The sequence below is a fragment of the Anopheles arabiensis genome, chromosome X, assembly GCF_016920715.1.
Source record: "Anopheles arabiensis isolate DONGOLA chromosome X, AaraD3, whole genome shotgun sequence".
Lineage (NCBI taxonomy): Eukaryota > Metazoa > Arthropoda > Insecta > Diptera > Culicidae > Anopheles > Anopheles arabiensis.
The window spans coordinates 13443311-13467724 of record NC_053519.1 but is presented as its reverse complement, the minus strand read 5'-3'; the positions used below and the strand labels follow the sequence as shown (position 1 = coordinate 13467724).

The 24414-nt window shown below is 43.2% G+C and overlaps 2 protein-coding genes across 7 annotated transcripts in view; both read left to right on the top strand.

Moving 5' to 3' along the window:
* Positions 1-13060, top strand: part of LOC120906755 (broad-complex core protein isoforms 1/2/3/4/5) — an 88563-nt gene extending 75503 nt beyond the window's left edge. For all 6 annotated transcript variants that reach the window (XM_040318685.1, XM_040318678.1, XM_040318684.1 and 3 more), the window contains 2 exons: positions 2013-2142; positions 9397-13060. In XM_040318685.1, coding sequence (XP_040174619.1) covers positions 2013-2142; positions 9397-10892 — 1626 coding nt within the window. In that variant the 3' untranslated portion in view covers positions 10893-13060. The remainder of the gene's footprint in view (positions 1-2012; positions 2143-9396) is intronic.
* Positions 13061-18272: 5212 nt separating this feature from the next.
* LOC120906756 (uncharacterized PE-PGRS family protein PE_PGRS10-like) lies at positions 18273-22480 on the top strand. Its single transcript, XM_040318692.1, has one exon. It carries the CDS (start codon positions 18514-18516, stop codon positions 19360-19362), a length of 849 nt encoding a protein of 282 aa, XP_040174626.1. The 5' UTR covers positions 18273-18513; the 3' UTR covers positions 19363-22480.
* Positions 22481-24414: the final 1934 nt, after the last annotated feature.

Below are 24414 nucleotides of genomic sequence, written 5' to 3'. Positions count from 1 at the left end.
TGGTATGGGTGCCTGCATGTGTGCACTTTGGGGAGCGCGAAAAGGACATGGCCGATAGCATAGGAGAGGAGCGTGCGTGCGTGTGCGCACACTGCTTTTCGCTGGCGATCGGCAGAAGGTATCGATGCTCCAGCCACCTCACACACACACGTGCATTATAAATGCATAATTTAATCCTGTTACGTCGTGGAATGCAATCACATTATTATTACGCGCGCTCGAAGGACGAATATATGCAGTAGGGGGGGGGGGGGATATCTGGGCTGGAATTGCTGGTAGGGGACAGCTCCAAAGATGTGCGCCGGGGAGTCGAGGTGTAGTCGTCTGGACACATGGACTCGTTCTTCCACTCTGCGCTCTAGCGTAACCAGTTTAAGCGCACTGGTAACAGTCGTAGATTTAATATAGCAGGTCCTGGAACGATGCTGTCTGCCCTAATTGGTGATGGGGGAAAACAACATCCAAGTGTGCGTACGTGTGTGTGTGTGTGGAGGGGGGGGGGGATTGTGTCTCTCCTAAGGTCATTCATTTGCTGCGAGGAGTCGGCTTTTCTATTACATTTACTTTAGTTTAGGCTCTCTAACGTCCTTCTATCGATTCTCCATTGTGTTATGTCTAATTCGTCAAACCGTTCGAAGGATTAGAATCCGGTCGGCTCCCTTGTGAAGATTTGATTCCCCCTGAGAAGGATTCTGAGGATTCGTATTTCCCAACACTTACACTGCTACGTCCTCTCTGTGCTGTTGTACATAATTTTTTGTGGAAACTATTTTTTTTTACCATTATCCCTCGTTTGTCAAGGGAAGGCTTACCAATGAATTAAAACTTGCAACTGGGAAAACGTAACAGAGACCCCCTTTGGATCTATTTATTAGAGAGTGTATATGTGTGAATGTGTGTAGATGTCTGAGTGTATGTGAGCTGGATTTATCTCATTGCTAAATCAGGACACTTTCAGATTTCTCTCTCTCTCTCTCTCTCTCTCTCTTTCTCTCTCTCCCTTGCTCTCTCTTTCTCTGTCTTTATCTCTTCATATATCTTTCTCTTTCTCTCTCTTTCTCTCTTCGTCTATCTTCGTCTCCATCTCCTTTTCTCCTTAACTCTCTCTCCATTGTTCGTTCGTTATCCTTAACATCCTCACCGTTTTCTCTTTCATTCTCACGACCGCCCTTTGTATATCTGTGTTTCCTTTTTCTAGCCCCTCAAGATGCCACTGTATGCCGACGAGATGTCTGCGAGCATCGGGCTCGAACCGCACGCGCACCTCAACCACCTGCGCCATAAATCGAAACATGTAACTAGAGCACATACGCGCCCACATTTATATCCAACTTGAGACATACACACAAATACCCTCACAGAGATACATACACGCACAGAGACACAGATACACACACACCGGTTCCAGAGTTTCGTCTGCTCTCTAGAACTCGGTCATTTAGGAACTCTCATTAGCTGCTTTTTTTGCGTTACGTTGGGGGGCTATGTTATGGTTCGGTTGTTTCGTAGACTTTCTTTCGCTTCCCCGTACTCAGTTGCTTGTTCGCTGTTGTTGCCGTGTTTGAAGGATTCGTTCTGACACATCTGACACACCTACACCGGTGGCCCGAAGCGACGGGAGTGGTGGGAATGTGTCTCTCTGTAATGTGTGGGTGTTTGGTCGCCTTCGCGGGCAGAAGCGGGGAAAGGTGTGCCGTCGTGTGACTCAGCGTTTCTTTTTAGCCGCTGCCGTTTGTTTTTTTTTTTGTTTTTGTTTTGTTTTGCGTCGTTGCGTTCCTTTCCCTTGTTTACGTATCCTCTCATCTCCTTTATCATCCGACCTGTGGTAATGCCTCAAGTTATCTTCATTAGATTCCACGCTTCTTAGGCAGTGCTCACAGTTTTGCTTTTCTTCGTCTCAAATTTTCAATTTATCTCATCGCGCGCTCACTGCTACTTCGTGATTCTCTTATTTGTGTGTTTTCTCTCTCTCTCTCTCTTTCTCTCTTTCTCTCGGTCGGTTTGTGCTACAGCCTATACCGATCAACATGAACGCGGACGATATGAACAATATCCTAGCACCCGGCAACATGGGATCGCTCAACGAGAGCGGTGACAGTGACGCCCACCTGTCACATCCGGATCATCCAGACAATATCGATGGTGAGCGAACAGATCCATTTATTTTCCTTCCTTTTATCGGTTTTGTAATCTTCCTAATTTAATCTGCTACCTCCTCTCTCTGTCTGTAATATCTCCCTTCTTAGTGAATCATACTCACACACACTTGCGACGACGCATACGTAAGTGGGTGCACCGATGCAGAGTGCCATCGCGCGGCTGTGTACGACACTTGCGTATGCGTTTGTCGATTCTATACATAGATATATAGAACGAAAGATTTATATTTATTACCAACATAAAAAACAAATAACTTTTAAAGATTAACATTATTCTTGTTTTGTTCCATTTTTCGGAGACTGTTTGTAGAACCATTTGTATTCATATATATATATATATATATATATATTTATATCTACTTATCTATAACATATATTTGCTATTGTTAGTTTTTTGGTATCGTTTTTCTTTTCGGCTCAATCGCTTCGATGTTTTTGTTTCTTTTATTGTTTATTCCCCCCCCCCTCTTTAATTTACCTGTTACTATTTCCATTTACACGCAGAAGAAAAACACATGCACCGAAATACACGAGCACAACAACACACAAAAAAAACACTTTGAATTCCATATAAAATACACGATACACCACACGGAGTCACAGCCATCTAATACACAAACTCTACACATCCATATTTCATGTACCAGACACACTTGTCTTGTTTAGTTGACGCTGCTCATCATATCCTTCATTGTAGCTTTACTACTGTTACTACTATTACTACTGCTGCTACTACTACTACTACCTTTACTGCTACTACTATTACTACTACTACTACTACTACTACTTTTACTACCACTACAACTACCCTCCATCTGTATTACTTTCTTTTGCGCCGTACTTTACTCACTCTTATTGCATTTGTTTCTTTTATTGTCACTTGTATTTTTGCTCTCTTGCTATTTACTTCTTACACACTTTTCCCTCTCCCTACACTACTACATGTACGAATTATTCTTCAGTTTGTATTTCTCCTTAGACACTATCAAAAATGTTACTATCTTTTTCATGATTGTTGTTGTTCAGTTTTAATGCGTCCTAACGACTTTACTATTAGTTACTGTTTGTAGCTCATTTTCTTATATATATAGCTGTTACTATAGGCTACTGTAGTTTTACGCTTTATGTTTAGATAGAAACATGCCCACCTGAATATATTATCCATTTTTTTAAAAATAAAATTATTTATGCGTAGTTTTAGTCACATACATTTTTGTATATTTGTATCTCACTATCTTTCTATGTATATATATATATATCCTCGCCTATTCATATAACACCTAGGTTTGATTTACATTTCATTATTTAAGAGATCCTATGTCACTTTTTTCCTTTTTTTCACCTTTTCTCACCCACTCACTCACACTTTCTGCCCTTCCCTTCTATCGCCTACTGAACGCTTGTGCTCAGCTGTAGAAGTAAATGGTTGAATGTTCGTAAAGTTGTTCCCCTCAAACCACTGTTTACCTTTTTGGCTCCGTTTTTGTTTTTTGTTGTGTTTCTCCTTACCCCGTAATTTTGCTCTGGCCTCCCCGGCCTTGTGTTTTTGTTGTTTGCGAAATTGTGTTTGATTTAGTTTTCGCTGTTTTTGGCGTGCCAGTGACATTACATTCCGGCGCGTATCAGTTTCGATTCCTTACTTATATCCCATGTTTTTCCTGTTAGCTGGCCTACTACTTCATTCATGGCTTTCATTTGAACGGGTTTTAGTGTATCGTTTTGTACTTCTTTTTTTTTTTTTAGTTCGCCATTAAGAAAGCAAAAAGCAATATGTGCTGCCTGTTTTGTCATCATCCGCCATTTCGTTGTAGGTTTACTTTTCGCTTACTCAGTTTGTTTCTTATTCAAATTTTTCCTCAATTAACATAAACGATATGGTTTTATGTCATGATACGATCTGCTGCAATCTATTTTATTCTTCTTCTGGTTCTTTTTCGCAAACAAGCTGGATTTGATTTCGGATTTGTGTTATCATTTCACATTATGTTCGCTTTTTTTTTGTGCTCTTATGTGCTCTTCAATTACGATCACTCATCCTGGTCTCAGCATTTTTGTGCCTGAAGCTGTCATCATCAGTCCCTCCTCTTCCTTTCCATACGCGTAATAGGTAGTTAAGTTTAAAATTAATGCCGTGTAAAAGCATTTAGTATCCACTTTACCTTGTTTCTTGAATTAACTTGCATTTATTGGTTTTATTTGCTTATAATTTAGTAACCGTTTCCTTTTGTTTGTTCTTTTTGAAATTAAACTCACTTGCTCTCTCTCTCTCTCTCTCTCTCCTTTTCTCTCTTTCAACAAACTCCTTTTTACTCCGTTATTGTTTTCCTTTTACATAACTCACCTTTCCGTCATCTTTAACTTCTTACATCTTCTTTTATCTCTTATTCTTCCTTGAATTCTTCTACTACTACTTCTTCTACTACTTCTTCTACTTCTACTTCTACTTTGGTAAAATTATATTTGAGTTAAAGCGATCGTTTCAGTATACCGTTTGTAAGGCAAAAGCAGGACAGAGAATGTAAAAGTATTATCTTCGGCAAATGATATCTGCAGTCTAATATAGGCCCGTGTTGGTTTGGGATCTACCTGCGAGGGTGGTACGCATTCAAGGAGACCCTCGCATTGTTGTAGAGATTGTTTGCATAGATATATGCGTATCTGTATGTATATGTATAGATACCAAAGCCCTTCGTATTATACGTACACACATGTAAGCGCAATAGAAGGGGAATTTCCATCGTGAGATGTGTGTTGCATTTAATAGCGAGTAAGTATCTATTGGTAATACGATTTTTGTTTTGTTTTTGTTTCTCTCACGTCTTTACCTTACGTATATGCGGTGCATAACTATTCCACTAAACTCTCCATATACAAACGGCTACATACAGTATCTGTATACTGGCCCCGTGGGTCCTTGAATGTGCTGTGTGCTGTCCGGGGGTTTATTTTTTTTTTTGCGTCTACCCGATACCCGTACAAAACCATCGTGTTAGAAGGGCGGGCGCTGCGTGTGCGAACCAACACACGCATCGCAACGTTCTGCCGGTGTGTGGAAGTGTGTCGGTCTTCTTAACCCATCTGGATCTGCCTCTAATGTCAGCTTGATTTCATCGATCAGCTACGAAAGGCTCCATCATTCCCCAGCGTCAAATCTATATTTAAGCCCCTAAATGTATGCACGCATCGAAACAACGATGCGGAATACAAATCAACTAGGTTTGATGTGATGGATGTGGATGTGGATGTGATGTCCCTCGCTCAAGCGAGAAGGAGAAACTGAAAAAGAGAGATAGAGAGAAAGAGAACGAGAGAGAAATATAAATATAATGATGAAGAGAGGGTTGTGGGGGGGGGGGGTGGAGGGGAGAGACAAAAAACATTGAGAGAGAAAGAGAAAGACATGCTTAAAAAGATTTTCCCCCATCATGAAATAACAAAATGACGACGAAATTGCATGTTATGCCAATATTTCAATTCCTTCCTGCAAAATGTTTCGTTGAAAGATGGAGATGCATATGTTCATTCAAAAACTAACACAAATAACAACTGTTGTCTTCCTTTACCCGATCCATTATTCTACCGCTTTTCGCCTTCTTCAATGCTTCTTTCCCGTAACCTAATTTAGTTACTTTCTTCTCCCGTTTTTGGTTAAAATTTGGTTTCAATTCGTGGTCTTTGCACGATGGTGCAATCCAGTTGTTGTCTTTCTCTACTAACTCTTCTACCGTCTTTTTTTTATAATCTCTTTCGCTATCGCTGTTTTCGATTGTGTTTTTCTTACACGTTTAATTATAAACATTTTATTACTCTATACCCTTTTTTGCGAATGTGTGCATCTATTGCGCATCTCCAGTTTCTTTGCGGTGGTTTCAACAGTCTTTTGGTAGATGTTTGGTATAAAGCACTGTGACTGCAGAAACTCGATTGAATTGCTCAGCAGGATTTCTTTAGCAGCACATGATTCCTGCAGGAGCAGGCCGCAAACACCGGTCGGAGCGAACTAGTGTGGGTTACACAATGTGATGTTTATCAGCATTTATTTTCCAACACATCAAATGCTGTTGAAATTGTCCTGATTTCTTGCCAGGACTGTGATGTTTGCATTGTGGCATCGAGATGATTTCTTTCCCCATACTTTACCGTGTTCGTTTGTTAGTGAATGATGTTCCGTATCAAGCAACTGACACTTTTCATGTTAGCATTGAGTGGCAAACAACGGTCTCTGCCAGCCGTAGTGTAATGTGTAACAAAAATTATTTGCTAATAACCCGGATACGAACAAACTCGCAGTCCCAATCCGTTTCCATTTTGAGTGAACTGTTTAAAAAGGATTTATCGATGAATTGTGACAATCTGAAACTATAATTATAATTTTTGAAACTATATAATATAATATAACAAATAGGGGGTAAATCGTAGGAGCGTAATGATAAACTTCAACAAATTGATAGGAAAGATGAATAGTAATAATAAGAATTAAATTACTGTTAGCAAAAATGAGAAGGACGCACATGTATAATGAAGAAATTTCTAAATCGAATTAAAGAAGTATGACAACAAGAATCGAAAATATGATAATATGAACACTTAAACGAAAGCGTTAAACCAACCAAAAAAGTTGCCCACTGCCTTTCACCTAGAAGGAAACAACTCAACCAAAACTATCTGTGAAGAAGAATAAATAAAAACCGATCATAATATGCAGTAACTTAGTTTCTACCCATTAAGGTTAGGTTTTCGTAAGAAGTGGAGAGAAGATCGGAACATGTTTGGTTAAGTTGTTGTTTGTTTTCATTTTGTTATCATACTGTTCATCTTGTACCTTTTAGTTATTCTTTGTTGATTTTAGTTTTTTTTCGTTTCGATTTGTATCAAATGTTTGTGTTGTTGTGTTTAGTTTAGCTTTGCGTTTCAATTAAATTAACATTAATGAAGCGTTTCAGTTGTGCCTTACACTATCATGTTTCACGGTTTTTCTTTGTTTACTTTTTTTTTTAACGTAGCGTACCAAACCAGATTCATAATTCCCTCATTCATTTGTTTTCCCCCCCTTTACGTTTGCGTTACATTTTGCGTTTCGTAACGTGGTAATCTTGAGATCGTTTTTGTGTTTTCATTTGTTACCTGATGGCCCCTAGAGCGTAATCCAAATGTGTGCGAAACTAGATAGACCTTCCCTAATAGCAGTACGTTGAATGTGTTTGTTCGCTCATTGTACTTTTCGTTTGTTTTCGGTTTCGTTTCGGTTATGTGTTAGCGTCGTTTTATACGGCTGTGTTCATTACTCTGCGCCGAATCATCACGTCCCGAAAATCCATTCTCTCTCTCGTGGTAGTGAACTTTGGTTCCTAGTTTACTTATGGTTTTAGTTTTTCTTTTATCAATTAGAAATAGCCTTAGTCTGTCACACACGACACCATACCTCATTACATGCTCATATCGTTCAACACGGCTAAGCCCTGTTGTAAGTACAAAGACATATCCAATATACTGTATTATGCATAGCTATATTTAATCTCTAGTGCAAACTGTGTCGTTTCCTAGTCGCTTGATGCGGTGCCGGATACGTTTCGTTTAGTTCTCTTTTTTTTTGTCAATGTTCCGCCATTTTCCTTCTGCCATCCTTTTTTTTTACACGCGTCTTTCGTTTCGTATACTTTGTTCGATATGTTTACAAAATCCCAGGACAGCTCTCTTCAAACGATTGTCTCACGCTAAGTAGTTCCCGCTTAGAAATCATTTCATTAATTTCACGCTCGAACTGTCAAACTCGTCAACACACTTGTGTGTTGGTGATGCGATTTTACTGTTACAAATTTAGTCTCTTCCCCCCCGAGCTGCTGTTCTGTTTTGGTTGTTTCGTTTACATTTGATGGTCGTTAACTTTTGTTCATGTAAGATTCAGTTTGTCATGTCTTATACCCTCCCTGCCCGCGCCCTCCAAACACATGTATTATTGCTGACTCTCGAGCTATTTAGTTTTAGTGTAAATCGTTTTACTCCGTGTAAAACAAAGCCCTCTAGTGTGCAGTTTATATTATATAAGATTAGCCATAAGTAAACCGCATACCATTAGCGATTAGAATAGTCGAATTGTGTTTACGTTTTCTTATAATATCTAGGAACCGTTTCATGATTGCGTTTACCACTTTTTTTTGTACTGTTATAGTTTTATTGTGATAGCATTTTTGGTTGATTTTCCTCCCCCGTTTCTGTTCTTTTACCGAGTATGTTTTTCTTTCCTCTTTAACTAGACACACAAACACCCACACAAACACATCCACTTTATGATTGTGACAAGTGTTCTTAGGTTATTAGTAATTATGATTTCTGAACGTGACTGAGTGTTAGCGCCATCCTTATATTTTTAATCTCTTAGTCCAGAACCAAACAAAACTCAAACTATAGCAAAAAATATTTTAAAAAAAGCAAAACAAAACAAAACCACTCCAATCGGCAAAACCACGGCTCCTGAACCAAAATTTACTATTATTACAAAATAGTATAATCATTTTACATTTTCAACTATTTCATGTTTTTTATAATATTAGCCATGCATTGAGTGCCTCCAGTCAAAAATCTCTTTTGTTTTTTAATTTGTAATTAATTTTACGTTTTTTATAAATCTTTTTTGTGGCGCGTTCCTGATTCCCTTATTAATTTCAGGCCCTGGTCACTCCTTATTTGAAACTTTTTTTTTTTCTAAGACTGAAACAAAAGGAACCAAACAATTAGAAAAGTAATTCAATTTTCCAATTGGATCGGATCAGCTTCGAGTGGATAGCACGTTTGTTCCGGATGATTCCATTCTTATCCGACGGAATGAGACAGTTCCCATCCGGACTGTTCTTCTGCTAATTCTGATCCGATCCGAACGGCTTGTACTGTTCACAGTCCTGAAACATTGCAAAACACTACCTATTGTTTACTCTCGTACTTATGTTTATTTGATCTTGTCCACCGCTCCACCTACTGTCCCGTATGCTCTTCCCATATACGTAACGCGCATCCTTCGTTTTGTGGTGCGTATGTGTTGTTGTTTTATTTTTTTTCTTTCTGTTGAGTTTTCGTTCCCTGCCAGACCGGGCACCTGTTCTCAGCTCTTTGTTTGTATGATTGTTTTTTTTTTCTTTCGGTTTTTGATTTGGAGGCGTTTGTTTGTGAATGTGTGTGTGTGTGTTGTGGTGAGGCGCTCGCACTCGGTGACGCCGTTCTTGTGTGCCTGTGTGCTTTGCAGGTGACCGTATGTTGCGTCTAGCGATGGCGTCACGTCACCACCATCATCGTGCCGGTTTGCATCATCACGATCTCGCCTCTGGAGTGGTTGTGAATGCCGTTTTGGCAGCCGGAGGAGGAGGAGGAGGAAGCGGCTGCGTTAATGGGAGCCGCACTGTTGGCGCAGGAGGCATGGCAGGAGGAGGCAGTGATGGGCCAGAGTATGAAGGTGCAGGTCGCGGTGGGGTAGGGTCAGGGCTAGGAGGAGGAGGAGGAGGAGGAGGAGGTAGGGCGGTAGGAGGAGTAGGTGTGACGGGAGCAGAGAAACAGCAGCAGAACCGCAGCAACCATCACCGGACCACCGAGCAGGCGGATCGTGAGGCGGGCGTATGTGCCGCAGGAGGAGGAGGAGGAGGAGCAGGACCAGCAGCAGCAGCAGGTGTAGGAGGGTTAGGGTGCGATAGTGGTGCGGCAGCAGCGGCGGCAGCAGCAGCAGCAGCGGCCAGTATGCTTGGCTTCAGTGGCGTTCCGCTTCCGCTCGGCGGCAGTAGTAGTCTCGTCGAGTCGCTGGTCGAACATCACCGCCTGGCTGCGAGCCTAGGAGGAGGAGGAGGAGGAGCAGTAGGAGGCGGGAGTGGAGCTGGCGGTGGGGCAGGCAGCTCAGGAGGTAGTGGAGGAGGTCTCGCGAACGGGTCACCGTACGGTGGAGGAGTGCATCATCTGTCCCACCATCATGGTGGTGCCGCGGCCGCCACCGGTCACCACCATCATCAGCACCACGCCGCACCGCACCACCATTCCCTGCAGCAGCAGCATGCGAGCAGTGCCTTCAACAGTGCCGGCGATGCCCGCTCGGGAGTGGCGGTAGCGGCAGCGGCCGCCGCAGCAGCAGCCGCCGCGGCGGCAGCCCTCAACTCCGGTGGTGGGCCGCCGCCGGATGGCAGCGGCAGCGGCAGCCGGTGTAGCAAACCATCCGTCACGTCGACGACCCCACCGACACCGGCGTCCCTGTCGTCGTCCTCGTCGTCCTCATCCTCTGCCTCCTCGACGTCACTGTGCGGGGGTAATGGCGGTGGAGGCGGCACAGGGGCATCCGGTGGTGGCTTTCTCATCACCGGTGACCCATCCGACACCATAGGTCCTGGAGGTGGAGGAGGAGGAGCTGGCGGTCCACTCCGTGGTAGTAGCGGTGGTGCCGGTGGTGGCGGCAGCAGCGGCGCCGGCGGCAACGGTGGCACTTCCGGCGGTGGATCAAGCACGACGCGGCGCGATCACAACATCGACTACTCGTCGCTGTTCATACAGCTGACCGGCACCTTCCCGACGCTGTACAGCTGCGTCAGCTGTCACAAGACCGTCTCGAATCGGTGGCACCACGCAAACATACACCGGCCCCAGAGCCACGAGTGTCCGGTGTGCGGGCAGAAGTTCACCCGGCGCGACAATATGAAGGCTCACTGCAAGGTGAAGCACCCGGAGCTGAGGGACCGCTTCTACAACCACATCGTACACATGTGATTAAGCGCCGCCCGAAACAAGCAGCGGCTGAAGTATAAGAAGAACCTGTTCGTGTAAAGCGTGGTCGCTCGCTCTCTCTTTCTCTCTCCATGCACAACCACCGTCTTCACACTCACTGGGGTAGGTCCTTAAACACGAGTCGCTCGCGCACACACACGAGCCAAATGATTTTCCTCTGCTCACGTGCGTGAGTGTGTTGTAGGAGATGTGCATGGCTCAGCCGTTGTTGAGAAAGGATTGACTGCTCTACACATATTATTGCAGCAGCAGTAGCGCGCCATCCGAGCGAGTTGATTGACACATACCGTATACCGGACCCCATTTTTCCTCCCACAGTATGGATGATATTTATATACGCATACAACATTCATACCAACGTAGTATTGCCTTCATGTCTTGAGGTTAGACATTTTACATACGATGAGCATATATATATATACATATAACTATATTGTCGATGGTGGACGTGTGTGGATAGATCGCTACGTCATAGATGAGGCCTGCAATAGGATTGTTTCCGTTCGCAGCACATCGCGCCTGTAGTGTGATGATCGCATACTCCTCCTATATCTTGTATGGTAAAAATGTGCATTTTGGAGTATATATATATATATATATTTAATGACATGGACAACACGTACTTTCATTGAAGGGAGATGACCATTATTTCCAGCAGCGCTAGACAGGGCAGGATCTTCTGTGCTGCTAAACGTTATGGTTTTAAACATCGTGAAAGGTGCAACATGAGAAAGATAGACAGAGAGAGACAGACAGAGAGACGATAAAGGAGTGAATTAAAAGGATTGAAGAGAATTAAAGGGCGGAGGAGGAGTAATTTATACTAACAAAAATTCAAACCAAGCACTCGAGAGGTCTCGGACATACCAGGCTTCTGTATTAACATTCTTGGTCCTCTGGTAGGCCATAGCGTTGGAAAAGAAAAGTGCTAGTTGGTGCTAAAAAGTAACTAATCTCGTGTTAAAAGCACAAATGTGCTGCAAATTGCATACCTTCCGAAGTGCAGTAATTATTGTAGCAGTTTTGTTAGGTTCCATTAGAGATAAAATCAGTTCAGCTTGCTTGTTTAATGTTGCGTAATGTTCTCACCTGTTCAACGGATTTGTAGTTATATCTTTTTCTCGATCTCTCTCCAGTGTCTTGTCTCTTTCTCATGTTCGCTTCCGCACCTAGCTAGTTCATTACGGGCATTATATTGATCCCTTTCCGTTATACGTTTATGCGTTAGTCCAATGCATTTATCTGTCCTAGCATATGCACAAGGGAAGGTTTGTAGCGATTACGCGTCGACCCCTATCACTGGGTTTTGCTGCATAACACTCCCCCACCTTGTACGGATCTGTACGCGCGGCCTCTTCCATACTTATGGCCCAAGAATCGGGCGGTGTGTGCGCTCTCTCCATTTCCCCCAATGCGCTACTCTTTCGAATCCGTAGCGGTGTCGTTGTTGTTTGCCTTTCCGTTGCACGTTTCCTTCTCCCTCCACACTGTGGTGTCTGTTCGGGTGCGGGCGTGCGCCATGTTTGTCTTGGGTAATGTGTTTAAGTTCAAAATTGAAAGAATCCAATTTACAAACCAAATGTAGTACTACATATTACAGCCCGGAAATAAGAGGAGCCATTTAGTAAAACACTTACGCTCAGGCTATTATAGTGTGCTTCGCGGTTTAGGATTAGACAAGTTGACAAGTTTTTTAGAAATGAGCCAGTATCTTACAGGAACAAAACAAACACACATAGGAAGTATAATGCAGCCAATTATATTAAACTATATACACATTCAAGACACCGAAAGTAAAACGGAAAACAGTAACCAGACAGAAGAAATAAGAAAAAAACAACAACAACAACAAGGAACTGTAGAAATATCTACAAAAACCTATACATTTATATTTTTATATGATATGGAAACTATATTTATATGCGTAGATGGCCCTCCCCCGGTAAAAAAGAAGAAAAAAAAAAAGAAAAAAAAAATAGTGAACTTGCAATAGTAATGTCGATTGCGTAGTTGATAGATTTATAGAGACAATTTAAACAAATGTATTAACAATAACAACTATAACTATAACTATAATCCCAAAAGCAAGACAAGTAAAAAGAAGACGTGAAACACAACAATGCCAGCCCAATGAAAAAGAGAAAAAAAAAGATAACTACATAGTATTAAAACAAACAAATAATGGAAGCTAAACAAAACAAAAGAAGTCGTCAAGACATGGTAGTAACCGAACAAAACTTGTCATGATGAGTAGAAGTAATTCAACCGTAGGTCAGAAATAACCGTATGGGCTTATTGATTGATACCTTACACATAGTGTTATGAAAACGTAACGTTTAAGTAAAGCAAATGAAACCAAAAGTAACCGAACAAAAGGTAGAAGAAACGATGGAAGGAACACACAAACCAGAGCTAAACCACCAACAACCAAACTAAACATTAGATAAATCGTACGATGTGATATTTAGAGATAGTAACAAAAACAAAACTGGAGGAAGCAAAACGAACAACAGCAACAACAAGAAGAGAAAAAAAGTCACGGACGCACACACATATTAGGCCTTTTTTTAGGGGCGGGGAGGGGAGAGGGGGGGGGGTAGTTGTTCTCTTCTTTTCTTCTTTGTGCGATTGCTCTTCTTTGTGCTCTTCTTATTACGATTGGTAATAAGGACGCATATACATTGGGCTTTGATCCGACTGTCTTCTTATTACAATGTTTGTGGTTAACAAGAGCTAGTTGGGGATTCATTTGTGTTGAAGGGGGTAGGGGAGGACAGAGAGGAGGGGGGGGGGAATGTAGGGAGAATAGAATGAAAACTCAGGCTTGTAAATGTATGGCCAACTGGAAGGGCATCTTTGGGGAGGGGGGGGGGTAGCATGTCTAAAAAGTCGTCGAACTACCTGGGCGCTTGTTGCGTATCGTTCGCCCCGTTTAGATTCGTGTTACAATTTTAGCTCAAAAGTAGTGTAGACATCTAGGATGTGTGTGGATGTGTTGTGGATGTGCGCAAAGGGAAAGCAGCAGCATCGCATGAGTCAACGGTCAAACTTTGATTTTGCACATGAAGTGAGTAAGTTTGAGTGAGTGTCCACTGAGTGACGCGCGCAAATGAGCAGAGCGTGCATCGCGCTCGCTTGCTCACACTGCTCGATGTTGAGATATCTGGAGCTTAGTGTACTTATTCCAGTAGTAGTAGTACATTTGGTAGTATTACCTCTTCCTCGCTGTCACTACTTCACGCCCGAATTCGGTGCAATGTCTGCGCTCCCGCTCGTCGTCCCATTTCCCTATATTTATTATAATTTAAACAGACTAGAAAAACAAAATGGTGGAAAAAACGGTGAGTTAGCGGGGCGACGAACTAACTAGAGTTTTATTTTTTTGATTCTCATTTATTTGTTCGTTTAACAAGTTTCTCTTCGCTTCCTTTTGGTACTCTCATTTTCGCTTTATCCATTTTGGTGTATTCATATCAATTTTGTGTCTGTGTTTTTTTTTGTTTGTTATGAGTAGCAAGTCGTGAGATGTGTATTTTCTCTCCCTCTCTCTCTCACTCCCTCTCTGTGGAACAATCTGCTTTAGACCACTGTTACTTTATTGGGTTTCCCCTTGTGTCGATAGTTGTGTGCGGCATCACACGTACTCACTCCGCTCAGCCTGAGTAGACATTAATAGTAGCGCGCGTCTCCCCTAAGCAGATATTAGTCGTGGGTCAACACGACCACACTCACTACTATCACGGGTGCCTCTCGTTATTCGACTATCATCTCCGTGCGATATAGCGCACTCGTTTCTGTGTGACCGTGCTGCGAGAACATGGTTGGGAGAAGGGAAGGTCCATATGCCAACAGCCTCAAACGCATGTCAATGTCTCCACTGTTTTTTCAATCAATTCTCTTAGCTGTATTTCTACCTAGTTCTTTGACACCAAATTTTGACGTGTGTTTGTGTGTGTGTGTGTGCTGTCGTATATTCTTCTTGTCTGTGTTTGTAAGTGTCTATGTGAGAGTCCGGGAAGGAGCTTGGTTCGAGTGCGCTCTGGTCGTCACCTAATTTTGCTGTTACTTGTTCTGTTGTTTTCTACTGTGTGTGTGTGTAATCGCTGCACTACTACTGTACTGTACTGTACCTTTACTTTGTCGCTTCCTTCCATGTATAAAATCGTATCGTACAGTAACAATAAAAACACATAGACACACACACACACATCCACCCACCCACACCTTAGGCCTTTTTTTCTTTTGCTCTAGATGTGTTTTATACGTGCAAAATAGACACATATCGATAAAAATCAATCGATGTCAACTTTTCACTGGTGTTCTTTCACTCTTTCTCTCTCTCTCTCTCTCTCTCTCTCTACCTCTCTCTCTCTTCTTTTGCCCTCTTTGCTTGCCATTGCGTCGTTTCAAGCTGTTACCACCTTAAGCCTTGCGTTCTTTCAATTAAAAAAAAAGTGATCCTCATTGTTTCCTAATTGTTTGAAAACGAGAAGAGCACAAACACGAAGCAAAGCCACGCTTATAACACGCCAATGCCAAATGGTACCTCATATGGATCAAATGTCGCAGAGAAGCACCCCAATAGCCAGTAAAAAGCTGGCGGCGTGGTGTATCGTTCTTGGCTGCTGGTTCAATTGTATCGACATTTTCTTCCCCGAAGTTTTTGCTCAAAAGTGTGCTCTGTCTGCCTGACTGTCTGTCTGTCTGTCTGTCTGTCTGTTTCTCTGTCTCTCTGTCTCTCTTTCTCTATGTCCTTCATTCACTCTCCATAAACCTTTTTCTCGATGTTCGTTCAGAATTCTCCTCTGTTGTGTAATGTAGTAAAACCTTCACACTTTTTTTTTCTCAAAACTCATTGTGTCTGAATGTAACTCTCTCTCTCTCTGTGTGCGTGTTGTTACTCTTCTCTGTCTTCTCATGCAATCTCGATAAATGTGTGTGTTTTTTTTTTAAATTACGTTTCCACAAAAACTACTTTTGTTTCATTTTCAACATAATCTCCAAGGCCGGGAGTAAATCCTAACCTAAAGAAAATTTGAACGTTAGACGACTTTTATTCGTTTCTTTGTAACGATTGTCCTTGGTACTGACATGGACGGATTCGTATAAAGATAACATATAATATTATTATTATTATCATTTACCAAACAAACAAACCAACAAACGAGGAAATGTACCAAAACGATAAAACGGAAACAAAAACTGAAACAAACACACAACCGAAACGAAAACAAAAGGTCAAAACAACAACAAAAAACAAAACGATACATGAAAACATAACAAACAAATCTACAAACGAACCCAAAAAGGAAAGGAGGAAAAACAAATGGAATGAAAACAAAGAGGGGGAAGATGTTTGCAACAGCACGCGTATAAGCGATCTTCTTTACTCAGTAACACTTTTCCCTTTACCCCCCCCCCCTTCCCCCACTTGCCCCACTCCCTTACTCACATTCCGCAGGCCGGAGTTGAAAACCATATCGCCATACTACTGCTACTACTTCTACTACTACTACTTCTACTATTACTACTGTTACATCAACGCAACTCCACCTAAACGTTGTACATATAGATGTATGTGTGTTTGTGTGTTTTAAGGGAAGGGAAATTCGTTCCAATTTTGTGGGACTAAACGATGTAAAATATTAGGTTCGTAAAAATGTATTTGCTGCAGTTGTATAAAACTGGTACCTATACCATATCAAGATATTTTTGTTTTTAACATGAACTGGAAATTGATGCAGGAAGTGGAACATACAGTCGTTCTTATTTCCTCCCTTATACATATACCATATGTGTATAAGTTGTCGATTTGTGTTTACTGTATAGAAAACGCTCCACAGACATGTTGATGTTGTGCATACTAAATGGTGTTGGTTCAGCAAAAGTGGCACATTTTGTTTGTTTCACATAAAAGCAACTGACGGAGAGCGAGAGTCTATATCATACGAGCTTTTTCAGCTTACCTTAAAAAAAAACCCCGAGTACACTACTCTAGAGCCATATGCTACATAACGATTCTCCCGTTGCAAATCAATGTGAAGTAGCATCAAATGCAGAGCCCTGTATTTTGTACACTCCTATTTCTACTCTTCTTTCAACTATCCTGCTACTGCTGTCATTAGTCACACTTCATCCGTACTATAGACCCTTCTATTTAGCTATTGAAATGATTCAATTCGATCCGTAAATGATCCTTGTGCGCAAACATTAAATCCAAAGTAATTCGTTGATAATGTTATAATAAAAAAAAAACTACAAGGCAAAACTTTATAAAGCCGTTTGAAGCTATTTTACTTAAATTTACTTACGTCCCTGTCCTTAGTGCTGTTTTGAAAATCAATGAGCCAACATGCTGGCGAAGTATTTCACATGACATTGTTTTGTTAATGTCTAAAACTCGTATCGTAGGAAATTGATGTTTGTTTTGACTTTTACATTTATTAATGTAACGTTCTAAGCTGCATTTAGTGAGAGAGTGAAACTGAACGTGTAATTTTTGGATTTTTTTTGTTCAATAACATTTCACTGTTAATACATTTCTTACACAAAACTTGGGATATTGTATACACCGTGTACAAACAATATGGCGTACTTCGACTGGTTTCACAAAACTAGACATGTAATATAATTAATATTTATTTCATTGCACAAATGGCGCATCTAGGGTAAAATGTGAAAAAACGCATTAATTAACGGTGCCGTGATCCGATCACGAAATGATGCTCTAGATATATCTGGCCACTTGATCATATACGGATATTTCTACTTAGCTTGTGATTTCCCTATCTTTATCACTGTCTCTCTCTCTCTCTCTCTCCGTTGTCGTTGTTTTTCTCTATGTAAGAATAACCAACCCCCACTAACAATTCTTCCTCATGTATTTAGTACGGTGGGCTATCCACCAGCTATCCCATTTCATCGTTTCATTCCATACGGTTCTTCCTCTTTTAGTCCGAGGTATCAACTCTTTCTTCCTACACAGACACAAGACACAGTGAACTCACTCATACACTTTCATTATACCCATACACAGCAGCCACACACACACACACAACAGGGTGTTTGGAGTGAAGTGTTGATAGTCGGCACTTCATTATCACACAAACACAAGTGTCATACACAACCTTCCAAATGGCTCCTACTACTACTTCTACTCCAGTGAACTGTTACTACTGCTACTATCATTAACGAACTATAACCACTACTTTAACTCTTATAGTAACTACCACACTAATGATACTTCTGCTATAACCATTACTATTACTAATACTACTACTACTAATGCTACTACTACCACAACTAAAACTACTTGAACCTACTATTAGATGCTACTGGTTACTACTACTGTTACTATTACTATTACCTCTACTACTACCACTACTACCAAACTGCTACTCGTTTCAAAGCTAAAGAAAAAAAACAGCCAAATAAAAAATGAAGCAAAAAAAATCAACAACAACAAAACTGGATCCACGCGTGTGACAATCTCATTGTTTTTGTTATCCCTCTTCTCTTCTCTCTCTCTGGTCTTTCTCTCTCTCTCTCTCTCTCTTCTCTGTGTGTATGTATTATCTTCCCAACAGGCTCCAAGGCCTGGCATATGCGGCTGACCTTTGAACGGCTCTCAGGCGGTTGCAATCTGCATCGGTGCAAGCTTTGCGGCAAAGTGGTCACCCACATACGCAACCATTACCATGTGCACTTTCCGGGCCGCTTCGAATGTCCACTCTGCCGGGCGACCTACACCAGAAGCGATAACCTGCGCACGCATTGCAAATTCAAGCATCCGATGTTCAACCCCGACACCAGAAAGTTCGAAAACATGCTTTCCCCCACGATGGCGTCGCAAGCGGCTGCGGCGGCAGCAGCCATTTCGGCAGCGGCTGCCGCCGCAAACAGCAGCTTCAAGCCCGATTTTTCTACCGCGGCCGCGGTCGCGAACAGCTTCAAGTCGGAGCAGTTCAGCAGCGCGGCGGCAGCGGTTGCCAATTACGCGCTCGGGACGTTCAAGTCCGACTTCCCTCCCATTCCGAACTCGTCCGCGGCGGCGGCTGCGGCGGCTGTAGCGGCGGCGGTTGCGGCCTCCGTCTCTCCGGGCAGCGGCAGCGGCGGTGGTGGAGGAGGTGGTGTTGGTAGTGTCGGAAGCGGTGGCATTGGTAGTAGTAGTCTGGGCGGTGGCGGCGGCGGGGGCGGTGGTGGCGGCAGCGGAAGGAGTAGTAGTGGCGGTGGCATGCTCGGTATGCATTCAGTAGCCGCCGCAGCCGCTGTTGCTGCCGGTGGAGGTGTCGCAGGCATGATGTCGACCGGTGCGGGAGTCAATCGAGGAGGAGATGGTGGCTGTGGCAGTATCGGGGGAGAGGTTGGCAGTGTTGGAGGTGGTGGTGGTGGTGGTGGTGGTGGTGGAAGTAGTGTACGGGATGGTAATAACGGTGGCGAACTATCCGACTGATATCAAAGCACACTAGCCGGTACTGAACAATGGGATGCAAAAGACTACTATCGAGATCACGCAGACGATGACCACGACGATGACGATGTCCAACATCAACCCGTTCGACAAACAGCACCACCACTACCATCCGACAGGACGACGTCCCATCACCTTCACAAGCAGCAACAACAGCCTACCGCAACGCCTCCCATTCTGCCTCCCTTACCTTGCCCACTCCCTGGTAGTCGGGAACGGTGCCTCTATCCGTATCCGTCGGTTCAGTCTCCGCTGTCGTCACCGCCCTTATGGCGCCCAGCTCAGCAGCTCGCGAAAGGTACAACGGCCACTACCGGTACAGAAAGATCATCACCGTCCTCCAGAATGGATTACGGGCCGGCGGGAGCGGTATGCTACCCGACTAGCCGCAGTGGCGACATCAGCTGTGCGGTAGCAACAACCGCATGGTGGCAGCACCACAGCATGAACTACGCTGATAACAGCAATAGTCGCTATCGCAGCAGCAGTGTCGGTGGCAGCTCCAACACTACCGGCAGCGGTACGAACATCGGCATGGCCGCCTCAAAGCGCAACTGTAGCCTGTTTAGCCGCCACAACGCCAGCAGTTGTCTGCTGGATCGTCGCACTGCTCAGCCGCCGATGATGCCGATGACGACCCTATACGGGTGCCGGTCGCTCTGCTCACCATGCGGCAGTAGTTGCAGATGTAGCAGTAGTAGTCGCTCTACCCTCTCCACTGCTCCGCATCGGAGCTGCATTTGGCGGGGTTACAAATCACTGCCGACAACAACGCGTTCGGACTGGCCGCCAGGACCCCCTTCAGCGTCTACCACCGGACGCGCAGCAAGCGAAAGCACTGAATGCCGACAATACCGGCCGCAGCCGCCTCATCTTTCACATTATCAACAACAGCAGCAGCAGCAGCAGCAGCAGCAACGTCAGCAAAAGTACCAGGAACAGCAGCAGCCACGCAGACGGCGACGACGGCAGATGAAACGATCCCAAGCGGGCATGTGCGAGAAGCGCATTCACGCCTATCCGACCCATGGTGCAGCTGCCAACCTCAATCAGGGCGAGTTGTTGAAACCCAGTAATCAAGGATTCACGAAAGACAGTAACAGTCGTGTAGGTGTCGGCGTTGGCGTCGTCGGTGATAGTGGTGGAGTTTCTAGTAGTAATAATAGTACCCATCGTACAGGAGGGGGCACTGTCGTCTGTCAGCCGCAGCACTAGGTTAAGTCGCGCGTCATCTTTGCTCTTGCTTTCGCTCCACTCGTACCTTTTGGTGTGGTTGTGTTCGACGGCTCTACACTAAGCCTTGCATTCCCCCAACCCCTCTTCTCTCGCTCCCCCCCCCCCTCCAGCGACAAAGCTACACGAAAGCGCACCCTGATTAGTAGCTGTCACACTATCTGTGGATTTGTTGTAGTGGTATCTCTGCTTCGTCGCTCACACCTGTTGTATGCTTTGTGAGTGGTTCGTTTGAATGGGACTCGATTTGCCGATAGAGAGGTGTGAACGGTTTGATACGGCGTATTAGGATATCGACTGTCGGGATTCGTATGAGGACACCCTTTCCGCTCTCGCTCCCTCTTCCCCCCCTTGTTGTACATTTACCATTACTTATAGTCGTTGAAGTTGATTGTGTATAGTTTTATAAGAACGCAGCGTCCTAAGTACAGCTCGTAAGGGATCGTTTTTCTCCTTCTCTCTCTCTCTCTCTCTATATATATCTCTCTATCTATCTTTTTATTTCGTTATGCTTGTACCTTTCCTTGTGTGTGACCGTACCTTGTTACCACCAACCTGCGCAATCTCTACGTGCATTTAACGCCATACACACTCATACACATCTTCCTTATACCATAATACTCTTCTCGCAAAGAGCGCATCACGGCTCCCCCACTAGCGCTATGTTTCAGTTACGATTGTGTTGCAGTGTTTTCTTTTTCCCCCAGAATTTTTTGTTAGTTTGTATGGGTACTCAGCATAAGCTTTTTTTTTTTATTATTCCATTGTTGTTCTACAAGTTCGCGGAGTTGCGGCACATAGCCCGGCTGGAATAGTGACACTTCTCTATTGCTACACATATATTTTTCCTCTACACTTAGTCTTTACCAACAAAAAAGCCTCAACGTTCGGTATAATTGTTCATGTGCATGCGTTGAAATAATAATAGCGGTTTTTTTGTTGTATTTTCGTTGTTTCCGTTGTACTAGAAATGTAATCGAATTAGTAAAGGGCAAGGATAATGAATTGAATACGACCCCAGCTGCGAACTTTAAGCTCAACAGAGGGCACAAACTGCCGATGTGCTTGATCGGCGTATTATGTTGATGATGGGCTTTCCATATTTATAATCCTAATCCACATAACACATCCAGCATCGAATGAAAAGGGTAAGGAGATAAAAGGGAGGGGCAGGGAGAGGGGCTTGGGTGCTGTATTTGGGGAAGAGCGTGACAGAAAACTCAACTGTGTTTGATTGGTAGCGTTTGTTGAGGTCGAAGTCGATAATTTCGGGAAAGCATGTTGTTTGTTCGTCCAAAAACGGAACAACAGCGTAGGCCTGGGGGAAAGCACACCTGACAGTGTTACGGTATCTTTATCTAGTCACATATAGTGAACGTTTCCCGAGCCGTGTCTACGAGTTTGTTGACACGCAGTCGTTAGAATATTCTACCCAAAACAACCGCCACCGACTCTCCTAAACATACACACGTGTACGCGCTGAGAGACATTATGTGTGTGTGTACACAGTTCTACTGAATCTTGATTAGTGCTCGCGCACACACTCACTGGCTGCCACTCCCTTGTATCATATTGTTTGTATTTAATGTCAGCTGCCAACAACGCACTTGGCCGCGCTAACCGACCCAGTGTGCAATTAAGCACTCACCTGGCCGAGAACTCACAGCAGAGCAACAGCAGTGCTTGTTGACGTTTTTGGCTAGTAGGAAGAGTGAGTGAGATATTATGTGTGCAATTTTGAATTAGTAGTGACCGGGAGCGTGAATGTCACAGTAAACCCGACAGCTGTGAACTGTGCTTCTTTTTTGTTTCGTTAAGTCTTGTTTGTATTTTTTTTTGTTTATTATATTTTGTGTTTCATTGTTTACGGAGTGTGACAGATGTAGTTTTCTTTTTAACTCGCAGATCATTATGATAACACAGGTGCTGTTTACAAACTGAAACTCTCTCAAACACAGACAGAAACGTGATACAACGTTTCTCTTTACAGCACATTCCCGAACTATGGGTAGGCGAGAGAACAAACGCGTGGGAAAATGAAAGAGAGAGAGAGACCGATAGAAAGATAGAGAGAAAAAGAGAAAGAAAGAAAAAGAGGAAGAGGGATATGTAGAGAGTGCAATTTAAAGATTAAATAGAGAGAGACAGAGAGAGAGACAGAGACAGAGAGATAGAGAGAGAGACAGAGAGAGACAGAGAGAGACAGAGAGAGACAGAGAGAGAGACAGACAGTGAGACAGTGAGACAGAGAGATAGTGAGACAGTGAGACAGTGAGACAGAGAGACAGTGAGACAGAGAGACAGAGAGACAGAGAGACAGAGAGACAGAGAGACAGAGAGACAGAGAGACAGAGAGACAGAGAGACAGAGAGACAGAGAGACAGAGAGACAGAGAGACAGAGAGACAGAGAGACAGAGAGACAGAGAGACAGAGAGACAGAGAGACAGAGAGACAGAGAGACAGAGAGACAGAGAGACAGAGGGACAGAGGGACAGAGGGACAGAGAGACAGAGAGACAGAGAGACAGAGAGACAGAGAGACAGTGAGAGAGTGAGACAGTGAGACAGTGAGACAGTGAGACAGTGAGACAGAGAGACAGAGAGACAATAAGATAGATAGACAGAGAGACATAGAGACAGAGAGACAGAGAGACAGAAAGAAAAAAATATCATAAAATGCGTAAAAAACTACTAAGCTTCTGACGTTTACAGCTTATTGTTCTAGATTCAGTTACGATTAGAGGTCATGCTTATGGGAAAACGAATTTTTTTGGTGTTCTTTGGCTCTGATATGATCATGGGCTCACAAATTTGACACACAGTTTGTACGATATCATGCAAAAAAAAAAGAAAAATAGCTCAACTCTTGAAAATTATTAAAATTTCAATTTACCAACGCTTGAGTTTGTCTGTTTTTTGGTTATGATGGAAGATTTTTTATAGTCGTTCAGGCCAAATACTGTTGATAGTTTTGGAGTATAATTCACAGTTCTTACCAATTCTTGAGAAGCAGCTGTTCCCCAAAAGCTTTCATTTTTCAAAGCGACCCCTATTCACAAGCCTAATCACCCATCTGAAAAACACAAACGTTAAGCAAAAGACCTCTTCTGTAGCATGCATTTCTTTACTTAAAAAAACGGGTAGATATATAGGAAGGCACCTTCCTGTTTTGTGATCATATTTTTCTTCTTCGTAAACATGTGATCCGTAATGGCATTACTGTAAAACTCTGGCAAAGGTAGGAAGCAGGAGGGGGAGTTTAATGAAAAGTGATGAATGTGCGGGAGAGGTTATAGTAACTGGAAGAGTTACTCCAGGGATATGGTACTCGGGAATAGTAGGCAAAGTAAATATTTTATAAAACAAAACAACAACAAAAACGGTTTTTGCTTGGAACAACAGCGCACACAACTGAAAATAATCGATTGCACTATAGTAGGGCCAGTGACGACGGTACCCCTTTATTCTGCATTAAAACTCAACTACACTCTGCATTTTCACCTTCTTTTAGTTCACTTCGCCTGCAATTGCTCCCCCCCCCCCCCACTGTTCTCTCGGTTAGAGTTTGTCAATCATGTCGAATCATTCCTTGTTGGTATTCCGATTTGCGAGCATATAGGTCGAACCTCTCGGGACAGTGCGAAGAATTGCGCAAGTAGCAAGAAACAAAATGAGACGCTGGCACGAAACAAAGCCTAAGTAAGGGACACGGCAAACCAGTAGAAAAGGCCAGAATAGAAATATAAACTGTTTACTAGCAAATATTGTAAACGCAGCACAAATGCCAGTTACACGCGAATG